This window comes from Molossus molossus, unplaced genomic scaffold, assembly GCF_014108415.1.
Source record: "Molossus molossus isolate mMolMol1 unplaced genomic scaffold, mMolMol1.p scaffold_m16_p_15, whole genome shotgun sequence".
Taxonomy (NCBI): Eukaryota; Metazoa; Chordata; class Mammalia; order Chiroptera; family Molossidae; genus Molossus; species Molossus molossus.
The window spans coordinates 53,907,389-53,928,280 of NW_023425350.1; the positions used below are offsets into that span (position 1 = coordinate 53,907,389).

Genomic DNA, 20,892 nt, shown 5'->3' on the forward strand with positions numbered 1-20,892 from the left:
CCAGGATTCTCAGTGCAGAGAGGTGCCCTCCCACCTCTCAGACCTCAGGCTGGAGCAGGAGCTCGGGGAGGGGCTGGACAGAGCAGTAGGAAGAAGCTGCTGACTCCCAGGAGCCTCCTGGTTTCCCAGGGCCTGAGTTTCCAGCCTGCCCAGGAGGGACAGAGTGGGGATGCAGCCTCTGAGCACAGAGCGCCCGAGCCCTTCAGGACCCTCCCTCACCCTGAAGGCCCCTCCTTTGTTCTATCCTCCTACACACACCCCAACAACCAGAGCTCAACCCGATCGCTTCCCATGTGCACTCACAGCTCGGTGAGTCCTGTCTCCCCAAGGGGCCAGGGCTCCGAAGAGGCACAGAACCCTCTCCAAGGTGGAACAAGTCCTGAGCTAGCTTCTTGGTGGTCTTAACAGCGGCCCGGCCAGTCTGGCCCAGCCTGCTGTGGAAAGCAGGGGCGAATACCTGGTGGGACCAGCATGCAGTGGGGCTTAGAGATGCTCTGTCCTGGCCAGAGGCTCCTGGGGATAAGGAGCAGGGAGGCCAAGTGCACGGACTGGATGGTGGCCTGAGAGGACCAAGGGACCTTTGAGCCCCTGAGAGTGAGAGGCATGTTTATCTGTACCCACCGTGTCAGCAGCGACCAGGGGCATCAGCAAGTGCCCATGTCAGATGGGTCTGGGATGGACACTGGGGGGCAGAGAGATGGAAGCTTGAATGTGGGGTAGGAGAGACCGGGCGGGGGTGGAAGGCAGGCAGGCACACAGCAGGGCTTGGGCAGCAGGCCGGAGGAAGCAGCCGGAAGGGGCCTGTTTCTCAGGATCCCGGCAAGCTAGGACTCTCAGGGCTGCAGACCACACTGAGTGCAACCAGTGCAACTGGCCAGGGGTACACAGGAGCGCGAGACCCCCAATGTGGCTGGACTTGTGCGAGGGGGCTGCAGGCTCCTCCCCGACAAGAAGGCAGGCGAGGAATCAGGCTGGAGCCCAAAGAGAGAAGGGCCAGAAAGTCTCAGGTGGGATGAAAATAGGGTCAAACCCGAAAGCAGGGGCCCTCCTCCTGCAGGAACCTCACAGAGGTGAAGACCATCCCAAGGTCACACAGCAAGACAGCCAGTAAAACAGGGCTGGAGCGGGCCCTGGTAAAGTCCTTGCCTCAGGCTTGGCTCAAGGACAGATTACATCTCAGCTGAGTCCCAGATCCAGTCCAGTGCGGCTGAGAGCCGCCCCCTCTCAGGCTGCACCTGACCCTCCCGCCCAGGATGGCAAGGACCGCAAGAAATGCAGCGGTGTTCACTCAATTAGGCCCCTTAACAAAGTCAGATCTAAAGAGTTTTCCATTAATGGCCCACACCAGAAATAACTGAGAGTTCATTAAAAGTGTGGAGTTGCTATAACAATTATCTGGGTTGGCTGAGGCTCATGGAGCAGGTTGGTCCTGGGAGTTCATTAGCCCTTGGGCCATGGAGGAGGTGGGGCTGCCGAGGAATGATTTCCCAGGAGCTTTTTAGGTGTTCAAAGCACTTTCCTATGAATGGAATCTGGCCCGTGGTCTCCTCTGATCCTCCCACAGCTCTGGGCTCCAGGAAGGTAGTACTGGTGCCGGGGAAGCTGAGCCCTGCAGGGGAAGAGCAGGGTATGACGCCCAGCTCTTCAGACTGAGCCTTGGCACCAAGGAGGTCACGGGACCCCACACCCTTCCTAGGACGGCCCCCTTCTTTGTCCTCTGGCCTCAGATGGGGAACTCAGTGTCATGGTTCAAGCACTGGCTGATGCTCCTCTTTTGAGTATAATAATCACGGACGGCCCCAGGTTTCTTTCTATGTTGTTTATTTCTTTTTCACTTTTAAAAACTTTGCACCGTGGTACCCTCTTCCCAAACAAGTTGTGGGCTTCTTAAGAGCCAGGCTGGGCTTTGAGGGATCCCCAGGTCCAGGCCTGGGGCACCTGTTGTGAGCTCAGAGACTCCAAGACCACCAAGGTCTTGGCTGAAGGCAGGCGAGATCCCCTCCACACACTCGTGCACCTACAATTACCTGAATGGGCATGGGGCTGCGAAACCTAAAGGGCCCATGATGCCCAGGGGCTTGGGACACCAGACTGGTGGGAGCTTTGAACCTTCTGTTGCGTCAGGAACCCCTGGGACAGTCTGGTGAGGTCTATGCTCCTCTCTCCAGATAATGTCTCTAGTTTTTTAAATTAATTTTATTTTTGTTAATCCTCATCTGAGCATCTTTTTTGCATTGAATTTTAGAGAGAGTGGAAGGGAAGGAAGGAGAGAGAGACAGAGAGAAACATCGATGTGGGAGAGACACATCAATTGGTTGCTCCCAAACGCACTCTGACCGGGACCGGGGATCAAACTTGAAACCCAGGTACGTGCCCTTGACTGGAATCGCACCCATGACTCTTTGGTGTGCAGGCCGATGCTCTATCCACTGATCCACACTGGCCAGGGCCAAATAATGTCTCTAAATGCATAAAGCAAAATATATAGGATTACAAAGGAAATATATGGAACTAGTTATTAAAATATTTTTATAATTGTAATATAGTAATAGATTTGTTTCTTCAATATTCTTATTGATTTTTAGAGAGAGAGGAAGGAAGGGAAGGGGAGAGAGAGAGGGTTCAAACCAACAACCTGGGTATGTGCCCTGGCCAGGAATGCAACCGGCGACCTTTCGGTGCCTGGGATGATGCTCAACAACTGGCCAGGGTGATTTAGTGTGAATTTGGAGCAATACCCTAAGATCTCTGTAACAACTATAATGGGACAAGAAAATATCTATGATTTCTATTGGTGACAGTCACTGTGGTTTGCTGCCTACATTCATAATGGAAGGAAATATTGAATTTCAGTTAGAGGTTCATATAAATTCTTCCTCAACCAAGTTCACGAGATCCACTGCATTCTATCTATTGACCTTCGGGAGTCTGGGGTTTCAGGTTAAGAATCCCTGTATAGAATTTGGGACACAGAGCTAGTCAGTGGGCCTCTGTCATCTTTTTCTCTATCTACACATTTTGTTCTAGGTGTCCCTGCCAAGAAACAGCCCCCCTCCATGTCAGGAGAGTGTAGAGGAGCTGTCCAGCTCCCCCAAGAGCCCCAAAGACCACACACCCACACACACACCCACACACACACACACAAACGAACGTACACATATGTGCACACACCCATGCACACACACACACGCACATGTGCACACACATGCACACGTGCGCACACATGCACATGCTCAGCACTATGCAGGTCTTACCTACGGCAGGGAAGGGCACAAATCTCTGGACGAGAAGCCGGGTGGCCGGGGTGAACTTGTTGGCTTTCTGAACCAGGACATTAAGGCCCACCTTGGAGAGAGAAAATAGAGACAGTGCATGGTGCTACAGCCGCCTGTGGGAGGACGGGGCGGGCTAGGGGAAGAGCAGTCGTACCCCTGCGGTCGTACCCCAGACCCTAGGCTGCAGAGCTCCAGTGTGGCTGTTTGGAGCACCACCGCCCGGTCATCCCGGTTAACCAGCTCAGAAGAGAGGGAGAGAGGTCAAGTATCAGCTATGCACGCAAACACACACGGCCTCTGGGGGGGAAGTGATGGCGGGGCGGTTCCGGTTGCACATAAATGTAGTGTAGGGCCCCCTCATTCCCAGCCTCCAGGCACCGCCTCTCTGAGGCTCCCCTCTGAGCCCAGCAGGGCCTGGCCAGACTACCAGGTCTCAGGACAGTGAGATCCATGCACCTGCCTAAGTGGAGCAGCCCAGAGCAGGGCGGGGCGAGGAGGGGTGCGGACATCCGGGCTCAGCTTGTCTTCACTCAGACCCCAGCTCCCCTCACCCGGCCCTGGACACCAGAGTCCCCTCGCCTTTGCCCTGGGCTCTCCTCGCTCCATCCCCGTGCTGTCCTCTGCCTTTATCGAACACAGGCCCAATCACTTCCACCGCCAGCAGCTCCTCCTCCTGCTCCGTGAGAGAAGATACAATCTCCTGCGAGCCGGGCCTCCCTGACCTCGACTCCGCACTCCCCTGGCAACCCTTGTCCTCCCTCTATGAGTCCAGTTTACTGCTCATCAGATGCCACACAGGCTTCCGCCCTGGGCCTTTGCACATGCTGGTCCCGATGCTGGGACGCTTGCTTCCTTCCTCCGCTCAGTCCACACCTGGTCTTTGAAGGCCCACCTCTGAGCTCCACCTCCAGGGTCACTACAGAGGGAGTCATTTAACCTTTAGTCAGGACGTCTTTTAACCTCTGCCTCAGTTTCCTTATCTGTAAAAGGGACAGCATCTAGGGCGTCCCAGGGCTGTTACAAGAATGTATGTAAGTGTTTAGCATAAGAAGTTTCAATAAGTTAAGCTATTCAAGGATGATGTCGCCTCTCCCTGGCAGAAAGTCCCTGCCCTGCACACCGAGAGTCTCCTGCCCAGCACTCAGAACACCACGGGTGTGACATCCTGCCTGAATGAGAGGGAGGGAGGCCGTGTCTTTTTCTTCTTTGTATGCCCAGCACTGAGGGCAGTGGGTGGCATGTAGCACACGCTGCATACACAGTGACTGAGGAATAAATGCATGAACCACAAAGAGATGAATGGATGGAGAGCTCAGCAGAGGCTGGAGGAGAGCAGAGGTGAGGTCAGTCCAGGCAGAGGAAAAGAACCTCTAGGGGAAACAGCACCAGCACGGGCATGGAGGGAGGAGGAGCAAGACACATGTGGCCAGAAGACAGGTGTACGGAGGCCTCTGCTCCCCCAACTGAAGCCAGAGCCTGCCCCTGCCCTGCAGGGTATTCCTGGCCCGAGGGCACCTGGGGCTGCCCGCTCTGGTCTGGTACACCCCTTGGCTCAGCAGAGCACCTACAGCCGCAGCCCTGGCTCTGGCTTCAACCTTCTGCATCGTTGGGGAAGATGCAGAGGCTCAGGAAGGCCGCCAGGCTGCCGAGGGCATGCGGTAGTCACAGCAGAAGTGGCCCAGTGACCCAGGAAGACAGGAAGTGCCAGCCGGCCAGCCCCTGGGTAGCCCAGGGCCCCACAGAGCCAGAGGGCTGCCAGGCAAAGAGCCAGCCTGGGTTCTTAGGTGCCTGGCCTCCATCTGAAACCTCAAGCTGAGGCTCAGAGTCCAGTCATTGTCCTCTCCCTTGTTCAGTCCCTGTTCAAGGGATGCTGGGAGGCAGGGAGGGGCACGGCAGCTTGGGCACAGTTTAGGAGCATGGTGAGGCAGGCTGGGGAGATGCCAGCTACACAGAGCCCTGATGCCCTGCTTCAAGTTTGCCCCTGCCACGCAGGTGGAACTCATCAAGCGCAGGTCTCCCCAGCTCTCAGCAGCCAGACACAGTCTATTCTGTGACTCAGAAATGGTCCCCCCACAGCTAAAAAATACCAGAACATGTTCCTGCAGAGAGAGAAAGTGGACCGGGGCTGGAGATGCCAGGCCACGCACCTCACATGAAATATCCCAAGTAAACCCCACTACGAGGCTTTTAGAAAGGGCGTTACCCCTTGTTACAGACTCAGAGAGGTTCAGACAGGTTCAGAGAGGTTAAGTAACTGTGTCCAAGGACAGACAGCTATCAGGAGGCAGGTAAAGCTAGCACCGAACCCAGGGACTGCTAATTCCAAAGCTTTGTTCTTAACCACGGTGGTTTCATTCCCTCTCAATGAGGAGCGCCTTCGTGTCTGACGTGCCATTTAAACTGGCTGTTTGCACAGCAAAGCCTCCCTGAGAAGAGGAGCTCGGCCCGGGGCCCAGAGGAGTTGAAAAGGGAAGGCAGCTCCAGTCCGGGAAGACGGAGCCCTTGGACTGCCCGCCCTTCCTCCTGCAACTAGAAATCAGAATGTCTGGGTTCAAAACCCCCCACATCCCTAGGGAACAATGCAGAGTGCTGGGTGAGTGGGGAGCAGAAGCCCCTCCAAGGAGCCTGCAGGGAGCTCAGCCCCTTCCCCTGGCAGGCTCTTGAGGGCAGGCAGGGCTGGAGTGTGGAGGAGAGGGGCCTTGGGTTGCAGCAAACACTCATCCTTGCCCCTACCCGCACACCTTCCCCTCCCTGGCTCGGATGGCACAGTCTAGAGAGACTGAGCCAGCCTGTCTCCACACCTCGCCTGGGAGCCCAGGGCAGGGATGAGGAAAGGAGAGAAAACAACACCAGGGCCCAGGTCTCTTCCAGCCTCCCCTCCCCCGAAGCATACCGGAGTCTCCCCAACATGGAGCTGCACTAAGGCACACATGCCCAGGCCCAGGAAAGAGGCGGGGACCCACAAAGAGGGCGGAAGGCCTGGGCTCCTGGGTAGCCCGCCGACGATGGGCCGGTGGCAGAAAGGCACGAATACAGGGAAGGCAAGTGGCCACTCACCCCTCCTCCCACAGCCCCACCCAGGCCCTACTGTCCCGGCAGCTAGGATGGCTGCAGCCCGGAAAGAACCAGGGTGGGTGCAGGCCGGGGGTTGGGAGCCCGTCTGTTCTGGTTCCTCAGGGGCCCTTTGGCCTGGAACATTTGGTGGAGCCCATTAAAATTAAAAAGCCAAGTGGCTGGTGGCTCTGAATGCCAGCTCGTTTTCCCTGGCATGGTGGGTCCTGTTTAAGGGAACCAGCTGGCATTAATGGCACACAACTCGTCATGAACAGCAGCTAGCGATCAGAAAAATCTGAGCTAATAATCAGGTTTGGGAAAGATAATGAGATATGGAACAATCGCTGCTGAGGGTCCCCTAGGGTCTGTTTTAACAGTCTCCAAATAAGCCACAAAATAGAAATTAACCAAACAGGGGCTCCATTTGGGTGGAGGGGAAAACAAACAGGATGTGGATTTTGCACAAAAATTCCCATGTGGCCAGCAGCCGGGGGTCCTGGGAGAAGCCAGAGCCCGGCACATCGACGAAGGCCTGAGGAAGCAGTGGACTTTCTCTGGCCACTTCTCTCCAAGCTCTGGCTCCCAGGCTGGTGGCTTTGCCATGGCAGCTGACAGGAGCAGAGCAGGAGGAGGGAAGACTGGCTTCCTGATAATCCCCACAGAGGGGATAAGTGCTGGCCAGCACTAAGGACTGGGGTGGGGAGGGAGCGCCATGACACAGACCTTCAATGTCATGAGCTGTGGCTGACAGCTCCTTGAGTATCAAGGTCTTGCCCAGGCCAACATCAGCCTGAGTTCTGCAAAGCCAGGAAGGGGACACCAGATGGGGCTGACGTAATGCATGCAGCCCTCTCTCCCGGGCTGTGTCCTGTCCTCCGGCTCACACACCTCGTCCTGTGGGATGCCCCTGTGCCAAGGGGCTTCAGGCATTCCACTTCCACACCCCCCAAATGCAGGTTATGTTGTTGTTCCTCACCCACACCTGGTTCCTCTCCCATTCCCAACTCACTCCTCATGCTGGGGCCTAGGAGTCTTCCTCAAGGGGAACCTTGCCCACCCCACGTCCAGCGCACGCCGCACAGCTACCTGTTCCATTTCCTGGACACCTTGCACGTGGCTATGCCTCTCTCTGCTCCCACCCCTTAGCCTAAGCACCAGTCTCTTCTCCCTGGGCCACTGCCCTCCTTCGAGTTCAGTTCCCTGCTTCCACTCTTGCCCTCCTCCAGTCCACTCTCTACAGAGCAGCCAGGGTGACCTCCTAAACGTGGACATGAACTTGCTTCAGCCTTGCAGGGGCTTCTCCCTGCACGTACAGGCCTGCTGGGTGGCCGCCTGGCCTTGCCTGCAAGGCTCCAGCCCCCTCCCCGTCACCCCTGCCCCTCGGATGAGCCCACCTTCTCTCTCCCTCTCCATCCCCCCTCCCTGTCCCACCCCACCTCTCTCTCCCCGGGCTTCCCAGCACTAACCCCTTCCTGGGCCTCCTCATCTTTCAGCCTGAGTGCCAGGCCCTCAGAGGGGCCTCCCCTTCTATAGCCTCCCACAGAACCTGGACTCTTCCTTCCTGTACCCACCATGGTCTCTAAGTATCTATTCATTTACCTTCTTAAATATTATAAGCCAGCCCTGGCCGGTTTGGCTCAGCGGTTAGAGCGTCAGCCTGCGGTCCACAGAGACCCGGGTTCGGTTCCCACTAAGGGCATGTACCTTGGCTGCAGTTTGTCCCCAGCCCTGGTTGGGTTGTGTGGGTGGCGGCCGCTCGATGTGTCCCTTTCGCATCGATGTTTCTCTCTCTTCCTCTCTCTCCTTCCCGCTCTATCTGAGTAGAAAATGGAAAAATGTCCTCGGGTGAGGATTAAAAAATAAATAAATAAATATTATAAGCCAAAGTAATACAGGTATATGACTTAAAAACTGAATTTCACAGAAATGTTTTTATTTGTGGACTCTTTTTTTGTTTTTATCCTCACCCAAGGACATTTTTGCATTTCCCCAACCAGGGCTGGGGACAAACTGCAACGGAGGTACGGGCCCTTAGTGGGAACCGAACCCGGATCTCTCTGGTCTGCGGGCCGATGCTCTAACCGCCGAGCCAAACCGGCCAGGGATCCTTGTGGACTCCATTAAACAGCCTTCTCTCCCAATAGGCCCTAAGCACTGGGCTCGAACCTCTGGCTCTCTCACTCCTCACTGAATTCCTGGTGCCTGAGTGGGTGCTTAGTACATGCTCCTAGGAGAAATCAAGCGAGTGATTTCTGCAACGGGAGGAAAAAGCAAAGAGCCACACGGACACTGGCCGTATGCGGGCACTGCCGTCCACCTGGGCAAGCAGCTCTGCCGGCGCTGGCTGGGCACACGCGGCTCTAAGTGCTCCTGAGTGGACGGCTCATCCGCTCTACCGGGAGGAGGGTCCTGCAGGGGGCGGCCCCAGGACCGTGAAGGCTTCTGAGAAAGGAGATGCCTGACCGAGCCCTGAAGGGTGAGTAGGAGGCAGCCAGGTTAGAAGGAAGGGTTCAGCCGGCTTTGGAGCCAGCTCTGTGGACTCTTCTGGTGCTTGCCATAGGGGGTCCAAGGGCCCCTGGAGAACAATAGAGAAGGGGACATGCATGGCATGAAGTCAGAACCAAGAGCCACTTTTACGTGGTGGAAAACAATGTGATCAAATGATCAGGCGTTTGTGTGGGACCTGGAGGGCAAGGGCTGGCTGGGGCTGGGCAAGGAATCTTTGAAGTACCCAAACTGCCCACCAGATGGCGCTCGTCATAGAATAAACTTTGTAACAAAGTGGCTCATAACCCTCTAATTTTCCTGCAACCCCAGCCAGCTAGGATGGCCGAAGCCTGGGAAAGAACCATGGTGGGCTGCAGAGTGGGTGCTGGGAGCCCATCTGTTCTGGTTCCTCTGGGGCCCTCTGCTTTGTTCTTGGTTCCTGGGCCTGTATTTTCTGGCCAAATTCGTCAGCTACATATATTTGTTACTCGTTTGTGAACCCAGGCTCTGCCCCTGCAAGACGCACCCAGCTGGCTCTGTGGTCCACGGTGTTCCTCAGATGTTCTCTGTGGTCTAGGGTGCACCTCAGGGTGTTCTCTGTGGTCAGGGGTGTACCTCAGGGTGTTCTCTGTGGTCCAGGGTGTACCTCAGGATATTCTCTGTGGTTGGCTCAAGAGCAAAGGACCAAAGTGACTGGGACAGAGTCATGCACAGGTTAAAACACCAGTCAGTTCCTGCTGTGACTGAGAGGCTTGTTTGCTGGCTACGGAGACTAGACCTGACTCCTGAACCAGGACCCAAAGACCAGATGGCCACCTGCTGGAAAGCCAAATACATTAGGCCCCTTCTATGTAGGAGACACCAACTGGTCCTCCCTAGAATATACATGGAGCTGACATTCATGTCAGATTTGCCACTGCCAACATCACCTGTAGGCTTCTGGAACACTACAGATTGTGCCACATGGTCCATGCAATGGGCCCTCCGACTCAGAAGCCAGTCTTAGTGACAGCAGCAAGATTATAGCCTGGTCAGGATCCTCAGGCTGTCGGCCCCCTTCCTCCACCAGGCCCAGAGAAGAACAGCAGGGCCTGAGGTTATACCCTAAATCACAGAGGACACCTGAAGTCCACCCGTGACCACAGAGAACACCAGAGAAACACTCCTGACCACAGAGAACACCTGAGGTACACCCCTGACCACAAACAATACCTGAGGAACACTCCTGACCACAGAGAACACCTGAGGAACACCGCTGACCACAAACAATACCTGGGGAACACCCCTGACCACAGAGAACAGCTGAGGAACACCCCTGACCACAGAGAACAGCTGAGGAACACCCCTGACCACAGAGAACACCTGAGGAACACCGCTGACCACAGAGAACACCCGAGGAACACCCCTGACCACAAACAATACCTGAGGAACACCGCTGACCACAAACAATACCTGAGGAACACCCCTGACCACAGAGAACACCTGAGGAACAGCCCTGACCACAGAGAACACCTGAGGAACACTGCTGACCACAAACAATACCTGAGGAACACTCCTGACCAGAGAACAGCTGAGTAATATCCTGGACCACAGAGAATACCTGAGGTACACCCCTGACCACAGAGAACACCCAAGGAACACCCTGACCACAGAGAACCCCTGAGGAATATTCTGGACCACAGAGAACACCTGAGGAACACCCCTGACCACAGAGAACACCTGAGGAACACCCCTGACCACAGGGAACACCTGAGGAACACCCCTGACCACAGAGAACACCTGAGGAACACCCCTGACCACAGGGAACACCTGAGGAACACCCCTGACCACAGAGAACACCTGAGGAACACCCCTGACCACAGGGAACACCTGAGGAACACCCCTGACCACAGAGAACACCTGAGGAACACCCCTGACCACAGGGAACACCTGAGGAACACCCCTGACCACAGGGAACACCTGAGGAACACCCCTGACCACAGGGAACACCTGAGGAACACCCCTGACCACAGAGAACACCTGAGGAATACCCTGACCACAGAGAACACCTGAGGAACACCCCTGACCACAGGGAACACCTGAGGAACACCCCTGACCACAGAGAATACCTGAGGAACACTCCTGACCACAGAGAATACCTGAGGAACACTCCTGACCACAGAGAACACCTGAGGAACACTCCTGACCACAGAGAACACCTGAGGAACACCCCTGACCACAGAGAATACCTGAGGTACACCCCTGACCACAGAGAATACCTGAGGAACACTCCTGACCACAGAGAACACCTGAGGAACACTCCTGACCACAGAGAACACCTGAGGAACACCCCTGACCACAGAGAATACCTGAGGTACACCCCTGACCACAGAGAATACCTGAGGAACACTCCTGACCACAGAGAACACCTGAGGAACACTCCTGACCACAGAGAACACCCTGGACCACAGAGCCAGGTAGGTGTATCTTGCAGGGGCAGAGCCTGGGTTCACAAACGTGGGACAAATATATGTAGCTGACTTGACTTTGGCCAGAAAACACAGGTGCAGGAACCAAGTACAAAGGTGAGCAGAGGGTCTCACCCTGTCTAGCTAAAGAGCCTCTCCAGTATTTTCTTCCAATCCCCACTGTCCTTGAGGCACCTGGGGAGGGACTTGTCTGCCTGGGGGCATAGTAACAGTTCCTTCAACCTGGGCACTGAGAACACTGCTTGGCTTTTCTGGCCTCCTTATGCCACAGGGGAGCAGGAAGAAAAAGGGGTCCCATGTCAGGAGAATAGTATGTGATTGAGCCTGGGTTTGAATCCCAGATCTGCCACTGACTTCACCTCTGTGTCTCAGTTTCCACATCTGTAAAATGGAGATGAACACCTAAATAGTACCTGGCATTCCATAGTGTTAGCCAGTATGATTATTTGCCTGTTTGACTATCATGGAGACATGGAGTAAGCAGTGGGAACTGGGAGGGAGGGGGTTCAGCCAGGGATCCCCCAGAACACTTCCTTCTACACTAGTGTCTTATAGTAAAGGTTAACAGACATCACTATATCCTATACAGAAAGGGCGCCCCCAGGGCCCAGACCCTTTGGGAATGGAGGTCAGCGTTGCCCCAAAAGGGAAAGCCTTAGCCAGCTAAGACCTGGTTGAAGGTGGAGGGTTTGAGGACCAGGCATGAAGCGACTCTTATACTCTGCTTCATCGACCAGCTCCTGACCAGCCATTAGCCCCGGGCCTTCCTCTCCAGCCCATGTCCACTCTCATCCCAGACCCTGCATCCATGAAGGTGTCCACCTGCTGGGCCTGCCACCCCCCGACAACTTCTCCAGCCCCTTCTGCCTGCACCCCCCGAACGGCCATGGGTCCCTGAGCCCAGGCAGGAGTTCCTGGAGTGGCTCTGCAGTACTCCATGATCACCTCATCACCTCATCACCATCACTCGTACCTAGTAGCCACTCATTCTCTTTCTCTGATGCCTGGAATCTGCCATGCTCTCCTGCGTGCCTCTTCCTGTGCTGTGCCCTCTAGATGGAGCACAAGCCCTGCCTTCGCCTCTCTGCTCTGTCCTGTAACAGTCAGTCCTGTGTAAGTCGGGGGCCCCATCCCTGGTCCCACCACACCCAAGTTCCGGTTTCACCACAGAGTACCCCGGCTTCCCCTCTCGGTATCTTGAAGACACCCCAGTCTGTGCACCTGGGTCTGAGACTCATGCACCTTCAGGGAGTGAATGGTCGCCCCCTGCGGCCAGGGCCGAGGGGCCAACCACAGCTGTGCTCAGCTCCGATGCCCGCACCAACACAGCGCGGAGCCATGGAGGCTTCCTTGTGAACAGGCAGCACACTGTTAGATCTCAAAAGTAACTTAAGATGAAATTTCTCTTTTCTTCTCGAGCAAGAAGCCAGATACTGTCAAATCTATTTAGAGGGTTCACCGAAAGGCTGCTCACCCCACACTGGGGATCCTGCAACCAGCATGAGACTTCACTTCCGGGGCGTGCAAAGGGGGATCCCTGGTTCTGGGGGGTGCTGGCCAAGGTCACGGGCTCCAGTGAGAGGGGCGAAGGGCTCTGCTAGGCCCTCGGGGCCTGGCCTCCACTCCAGCTCGTCCTGGGCCCTGGGATCTGCCCTTGGCCTGTCAGCGCCCCATCCACGTCGCCTGCTTGTAGGGACTCGTTTTAATTAATGCCAGAGCTGGGCCAACCACTGGGGCCCTGACACTTGTTTGCAGGTCATCTCCTCCTAACAGGCTCGCCCTGGGAGGGGATTTGTCACTAATTGAAGCAGAGATCAGTTAATGAGGCCGCGGGGCCTGGGGTTCCAGAGAACAAGGGAAAGGAAAATAAAACAAAGCCTCTTTCTTTGGAGGTTTTGTGATTTACACACACAAAAGAAAAGCAAGCAAGCTGCAGATTTTCCAAGTCAGAAACTCCACTCCATCTGCCGGAGTTAGGGGAGTGAGACCCTCACTGTGTGAAGACGGCAGGCAGAGGGACAGGGACGCCACCACCGCTGAGCCACGATCAGAGCGATCAGAGCGAGAGGCCCTCCGAGGCCGGCGATCAATCAGCAGCCTAATTAACAAGTATTTACGGCGCAGTGCTGCATGCTCCCCTCTGGGGGGGAGAAGACAGAGCCTGTCCCTGCTTAACTTGTAATCCAGGGGAACAATGAGAGGGCAGGACATGGGGTATCACTGAGTGCGGGTGAAGGACAGAAGTTTCTAGAACTTGTGATGAGGGAGAACAGTGTGGGCTGGCATGGTCGGGGAAAGCCTCTTTGAAGGCTCTGCCGCCAGGCAGGGGGGAGGGAGGAGGGCATCCCCAGCACAGTCACAGCCCCTGGGGGCCATGACAGCCCAGCCTGAGGTCCCCAGTCCCTAGCGTGAGCCCCTGGCTCTGAGAGCCCTAAAGGACCCGAAATCCCCAGAAACTCTGCCAGGCTTTGGGCCTCAGATTCTCCTCCCCACATCTGGGCTAGCTTTGGCCCCAGGTCATGGCTGGGATGGAATGACTGAGGGCCCCTTGGGTGAGACAGAAAGGACTGGGGATGCAGAGCCTGGGGCCCCTGGCCGGCAGGAGGAGGAAGTCCCACCAGGACATGATCCCTTCATCCAAGCCCTTCCCAGTCAGAGCCACTCAGTGTGCTCCCCAGGTGGCTTCTCCTTCCAGCCCCCCCCCCCCACACACCTCATCCTTAAACCTCAAGGAAGGAAAGTCGGATTTTCAAGCTGCTAAAGTGGGCTGAGCTGTCAGCTCCTCTTGTTATAAGAGAAGAGGAGGTGACGTCGGCAGGAAAGAGGTGACAGAGCCCTTTCCTGTCTCTCACAAGAGCCCCTGACATTGGCCAGCAACCCCCATAGAATCAGGGATCTCCGATTTGTATGACACCAACCAAATGAAGTCTCACGCTAGGCTGCAGGCTCACCGGGGTGGGTTAGCGGTCTCTTCGCCAGGCATCTAGATAGATTTGGCAGTGCCTGGCTTCTTGCGTGGGGTGAGACATAAGGATTCAGGGGAGGAGAACGATCTGGTGGTAAAATGGGGACACCCACGCACACCTAACAGCTATTTGGAGATGACCTGGTCCCCGTGGGAGTGGAGTAAAATAGGCCATTTCAGAACAACCCTAATCCCCACTTCAGAACAGTGAAGCAAACAACGGTGCTTGGTCCAATGGGTTAGTACCTGCGTGAACAATTCTTGTATTTAGTTAATGACACGGGAAAGATGGGGAAAGTGGGTTTCACAAAAAGATTATTATATGTAAATTTGTACCAGAATTTTTCTAATTTTTTCTTACTAATGGCATGTATTTATTGTGTCATGAATAAAATAACCAAGTTGTGAGGCGACTTTTACCCCTGGAGTGAGCTGTAGGAGACCACCCACCGGGATAGAGGACCAGACAGAGCAATGTCCTGGGCTCCGGAGCGTCCCTTCTGGCTCTGGCCCGGCCCCTTGCTGAGTCCCCTGCCCTCTGCCCTCACCTGAGACCCAACCTTGCGCTAATACAGTCTACCTCCCCTACATAACAGCTGCTGTCCTCAGCACCCCCTAGGACTCCAAATGAGCCTACGGGCCCTGTCCTGAGGCGCTTACAGGCCTCCAGGAAGGGACTGGACACGTGACCACATGACCAAGGCTACTGAGAGGGGACAGCGTGCCCCAGGAGCTCAGGGCTGGCATCTGGGCCAACCTTGTGAATCATTCCAGAGCCCCTCGCCTCCTGCGTCCCCCAAGCTGCTGGTGCGATGACACCTCTTCTGAGAAGAGCGCCAGCCAAACACAGCGCCCTCAGCTGGAGTGGGCAGCCCTTCATGTCACCACGGGCACCCCTCCCCTGCCCGCCTGCCCTCTGAACCCTGAGTCACCGGTCATGCTCTCTACTAACGGGCCACCAAGATCACTTTCGTTTCTGCCTGGAAAGCCTGCCCTGACAGCCCACCCACAGGAACCTGTCTCCCACCCTCAGAGGAGGTTCGGCCCGAGACGCTGGGGGTGGGGCATACTCACAGCGATGGAGACAGCACTGATGACAGCTCCCAGGTAGCCCTGGATGAACTTGGATGCAGGTGAAGGCTGGAAGACAGACACAGAAGTTCAGGCCCACTGGGTGCTCATAACTCCCACACTTGCCCTTGCCAGCAGCCCCCAGCCAGCAAGGGGCACTCCTACCTCCCAGATGGGAGGGGCAGGTGCGAAGGAAGAGGTCCCTCTGGAAGCCAAAGGGATCCGGGTCACCCTCGGCGGAGTTCTAAACATGGAACTACGAGGCAGCAATGTTCAGGGAGCCGCGGAGGGCCACTGCACCGGGCCCTGTTCTTAAAAGGTCACTGGCCGACAGCTGGCTGCAGGTACAGAACAGCAGGGGCCAAATGGGTCACTGACGGCTGGGCAAGCTGACCCAGTTTAGGAAGACCACACGTTGCGAGTGGGCTGCTTGGCACCGGAGCACGTCCTGGCTAGAAATGGCAGTGTCAGGGCTGGCTCAGCCTGGCGGGCTCGCACACGCCTTGTCGGCCAGGTAGCAACTGCCTTCCATGCCCACAGAAGACAGTTGCTCAATATTTCTACGGGAAAATGTAGCCCAGGTAGCAATGTAGAAAATTAAGAAAGAGCTGAGGCGCTTGCCTTTGTATACCACAAGGCAGTTTGGGAGACGTTTGGTCTAAGGTAAAGGGAAGCCAAACTAGGCTCTGAAGTATTACCCACCAGGACAACCCCCGAGGTTAGAAAATGCCCAGACCCTCTTCTACCCAAACTGACAGCCCCCTCAGGAGGACCTAGACTCCTCCTCCCTTCTTTCTGCCTTTGGACAGAAGAGTGAGAACTGATCGGGGTGGGGGCGGGGGGCAGCCTCGCCAGAGAAGCAGGGCCCAGCCCCTCCCAGGACAGCAGGAGGGTGGCTGGGCCTCCACGGTAAGTTCATCCCAGAAGGGCAGGGCACTGGGAGGAGGTGTCTGTCCTCACACACGCTTCCAGAGCAGCCTTTCAGCTTTGCAGCCAATAGTCTGGGGCTCCGAGGTAGCTTCAGGAAAGCTGGGAGAAGCTTTAAGGAAATTCAGTTCCCACGTGACTGACGCTGTCCTGATCCAATATCGGGTATCAGAGCACAGGGAATTCTGCAGCCAGGGGAGCTCACCCCGTTCACCCCCTGTCCCCCCACCCTTGTTTCATGGGCCTTCTCCACCCCAGGTGAACAGGCCCTCCCAGCAGTTTAAATGAGGCGCCTGCAGGAGGGCAACCTTAACCCAGACGAGTGGCAGGACGCGCTGTAGGGAGGTAAAGAGCACCCCTGCCTGACGCCCGCCCCTGGCCCCTGGCCCGGGGTCCGAGGCGCTCACCTTGGTAGCGTTGCGGTTTGCATAGTTGACACAAGCATTGTGGCTCTGGTTCAGCCACTGAAAGGCAAGGGGGAGACAAGAGTCAGGAAAGGTGTGCTTGCCTCCCTGGAAGCCAGGCCGGGGTCCCGGGAGGCCACACCCCTGCAGAAAGATGTGAGTTGCTAGCTCGCGGTGGGTCCATCCATCCCACTATTAGCATGACCAACTGAAGGGCCCAGTCCTGGGACACCCCTCAGCTCCCGGCAAACCAGGACCCTGGTTCTGCCCACTCCAGCAGTCCACCCTGATCCAGAGATGGTACTTCCTCCAGAAGTGTGGCACTCACTGCCCCAAACAGGCCCCTTGCCTTTGCTTCATCATCTTTATTACATTACTTACTGGACAGAGGCGGACACAGGCCCCTGGAATGACTGACAGCCCTGCACCTCTTCCAGAAGTACCCCAGCCCAGTGCCCCGCACCACCCGGACACGGGCAGCGCCGCGGCTGTGCCCAGGGAAGACTGACATTTTCCCTGAAGACGGACAGTGTGTCCTTCCCTCTCCTCCTTCTCTGCAGACACACACACAGAGCTTCGACCGCGCCAGGCAGCCACACCCAGGCTCTCGAGAGCGGAGACCAGGGTCTGGGATGTTTTTTCACCCACCTCACTACCTTGGGGTTCGGGTGAATTTACCTTCCCTGGTTCTGGGTTTGGCTGATGTCAAAGAGGTTGTGAGCCTCGAGATCACTGGCCATGGGACAAGCAGCCAAGGGACAGGTTAGGTGGCCACCAACAAGCAATCCAGCTGAGGGTACCAGCCCAGCCCTCATTACCTCCATGCAAAGGTTAAAGTGACATATATCGGCCTGAGATGCGGGCTGCTGGGGACCTGCTCCACTGGGACTGAGGTCCTGGGCTTCTCCCAGTAGCCCTGGGTTGGGGAGAGGTACGAAGTGGGGTGACTTCCCCGAGGGGCATGGATGGGAGAGGAAAACCGAGGCAAGGAGTTCTAACCAGTACCTTTGGGCCCTCCCTTGGGAGCCTGTTTGCCAGGAGACTGTTACCTGCCAGAAGACAGTGGATGCCAGTGTCTGGTTGGGCAAAAGAAGACCGACTACCTGAGAGAGAGAAAGAGAGGAGAGAAGGCTGAAAAAGGCCAAAGAAACAGCCTACATGTTTGCAGAGGAAGATTAAACAGCTATAAATAAGAGCAAGCGGACTCTGTACAAACTGGTATGATGTGTTCAGACAAACGGCTGCCCATAGTGAGGCTGAATGATAAAAAAAGCTAAGTTGCAGAATTGCATTACACCATAATCCCATTAAAACATTTTATACAAATACACATGTACACAAACACATACATATCTCCAAGCATGAAACGAACTCCATAGCACAGCAGGTGCATCGGGTTAAATGGTAAGTTCTCACATTCTTCTTGAATACTCTGTATTCTTTTCAACAGTTGACACATTGTTTCCATAACTGGTGGCAGGGGAACAATATAACAAACAAGCAGACTAAGGGAACACCTTCACTTCCACTCAGCTAACCCGGCTCCTTCACACTCCAGCCATCCCACAGGGTTTTTGTGAGGAATAAATAAAAACCATTTCAAAGGCCTGACATGCTTCACAAATACAAGCTGGGGGAGTTTCTATCTGTTATCACTGAGCCCTTATGAAGCAAAAGCTATAACATGTTTAAGCTATTGAATGAAACACGGATGTCTAATAAATGTTTGTTGAATGAGTGAAAGAATGAATGAGCCAATACGCCCATATAGCTCAGCATAACGACATGTGTGGATTCGTTATTCCCAAAGCCCAAATATCATCTAACACCTAGACTCACCGACTTTGTTTTTTTGTTTTAAGTCAAGATTAATTGTCGGATTTTAACAACGGCCAAACCTTGGACTGCAGGGATGCACGTGTCTCTCAGGTTTACCTTTCGAATACTTGTGTGCAAAGTAACACCTACCAAGTACTGCTGCCTATGAAAAAAAAATGTGCACAACCATCCACATATTGACTTATTTATTATTCCTGTAGATAAAATGTCTCACTGGCAAGAATTTCTGTAACGAACAAGTATAAACATTCAATTCGATGCCGTAAATCAAATTCTAGACATCCTCAGCAACATTAGTAAATCATGTTTTAAAGATTAAAATGTTTTAAAAACAGTGAATATGCACATACATTTATATTTATTGGCCCATATCAGTTTGAATAACATTATATAATGTAAAGCCATTCTGTAGCTCCAGTGAAGAATTATGAGATTTTTCTCCCAAAAATGAGACTCCAACTCCATTTTTCTTTGCAATGACATCTCAGGAGTGGGACTTGGGAAACCTGGGTTCTTAACCTCAGCTCCATCCTTGTGTGATCTCCAGCAGAAGACAGTCCTCTTTGGCTTCTAGCTTTCTACCAATAGAGTGAAGGGGTTGACCCTGGAGGTCCTATCTCAGTTTAAATTCTATTCTTAGGCCATGGCTGGTTTGGCTCAGCAGTTAGAGCATCAGGCCATGGCCCGAAGGGTCACAGGTTCAATTTCTGGTCTAGGGCACATCCCTGGGTTGCAGGTTCAATCCCAGGCCCTGATCAGGGTCTTGTGTGAGGCAACCAATTGATATGTGTCTCTCACATTGATGTTTCTCTCTCTCTCTCTCTCTTCCCCTCCCTTCCTTCCACTCTATCTAAAATTCAATGAAAAAATATCCTCAGGTGAGAATTAACAATAAATAAATACATAAATAAATAAATAAATAAAATTCTATTCTCAGTTTCCAAGTAACACGTGTAAAGGCAATAGAGATAGCCCCATTGTAATGAGAACCTCCCCACCCCAGCAGAATTGAGAAGTATCATGGGGAACACAGGACCTCCCCCTAGTCTGGCCTCTAGTCAGGAGCCAGGCCATAGAGAAGAAGCTGAGCCTAGAGAGGCCTGAAGCTGGGAACAGAGAGTAAGTGTGTGTGTGTGCGCGCGTGCGCGCGTGCACATGCACGTGAGTGCACATGCATACACATGTGCATGTCTGACTGCCTCCCAAATTCTGAGGAAATGAAAGTAGCTCTTCATTCCCCCTGATCTGTTGGTTTATATTACACGGGTGTGTTATGAATGACACTGTCTTCTTTCCCTCAAACCCCATTTCAATCCCCATTGCACCCCCTGAACTGTGCTTGGGCCACCAGGGGCATGGGACGATGCAGCCCCCATGGGACTCACTGTATTTGCCAGACAGCTGTTGTCCGGGACCCCCAGGAGGGATCAGAAGTTGTACTTGTGAGCATCCGGTTTACATCAGTGTCACAGATACTGGGCATTCTTTTTTTTTTTTTTTTTTATCCTCACCCAAGGACATTTTTCCATTTTTTGTTCAGATGGAGTGGGAGGGAGGGAGAGAGTGAGAGAAACATCAATGTGAAAGGGACACATCAACTGGCTGCCTCCTGCAGGGCCCAACCAGGGCCGGGGACAAACTGCAACCGAGATATGTGCCCTTAGCGGGAACTGAACCCGGGTCTCTCTGACTGTGGGCCGACGCTCTAACCGCTGAGCCAAACCAGCCAGGGCGATACTGGGCATTCTTAACTGTTTCTCTTTGCACTGACTGCCCGGGTGGGGCCAGATCTCCATGGCCCCCATCTGCCAAGTGTACACATCTCCATGGCATGTGTTTTGTGTACAAACTTCACTCCTGATATCATCTTCCCTCCCCTAAGCTTCCTTTTGTCTCATTTTCATCTTCATTTATCTTGTCCCATGCAATTTTTTTTTTTTTATGTGATATCAAGTCTTTTCCAGAACAAACCACAGCCCTAAACTGAACCAGTCCCCAGGCTATGTACTACATACACTCGCGGCTTGGTAGAGCCAGTGAGTGTTGGCCAACCCTGACCAGCCTCCTGTCCCAACCACCTGCCCTCACACGAGCCTGATGCCTTATGCTTTCTTAAAGAGATTGACTGATTGCCCTGGCTGGGTTTGCTCAGTGGTTAGAGCATCAGCCCACAGACCAGAGAGTCCTGGGTTCGGTTCCTGCTAAAGGCATGTACCTCCATTGCAGTTTGTCGCCAGTCCCGGTTGGGGTTGTGTGAGTGGCACCCATTCAATGTGTCTCTCTCCCATCAATGTTTCTCTCTCTCTTTCTCCCTTTCTCCCTCCCACTCTATCTGAAGATAAATGCAAAAAAAAAAAAAATGTCCTTGGGTGAAGATAAAAAAAGGAGAGAGCCCTGGCCGG

General features: G+C 54.4%; 1 protein-coding gene across 4 annotated transcripts in view; it reads right to left on the reverse strand.

Moving 5' to 3' along the window:
* The window catches only part of SFXN5 (sideroflexin 5), a 114,298-nt gene that overhangs the window by 38,240 nt on the left and 55,166 nt on the right, over nt 1-20,892 (reverse strand). For 3 of the 4 annotated variants that reach the window (XR_004959681.1, XM_036262700.1, XM_036262699.1), the window contains exons 7-10: nt 17,701-17,754; nt 16,655-16,711; nt 15,324-15,389; nt 3,255-3,345 (exon numbers count right to left, since the gene is read on the reverse strand). Coding sequence is in view for 3 of the 4 variants with exons in the window: in XM_036262700.1 (XP_036118593.1) it covers nt 3,255-3,345; nt 15,324-15,389; nt 16,655-16,711; nt 17,701-17,754 (268 nt within the window). In the remaining variant the exon portion in view is untranslated. Of the gene's footprint in view, nt 1-3,254; nt 3,346-15,323; nt 15,390-16,654; nt 16,712-17,700; nt 17,755-20,892 lie in introns of those variants that run through there. The other variant, XM_036262701.1, reaches the window with a different exon arrangement.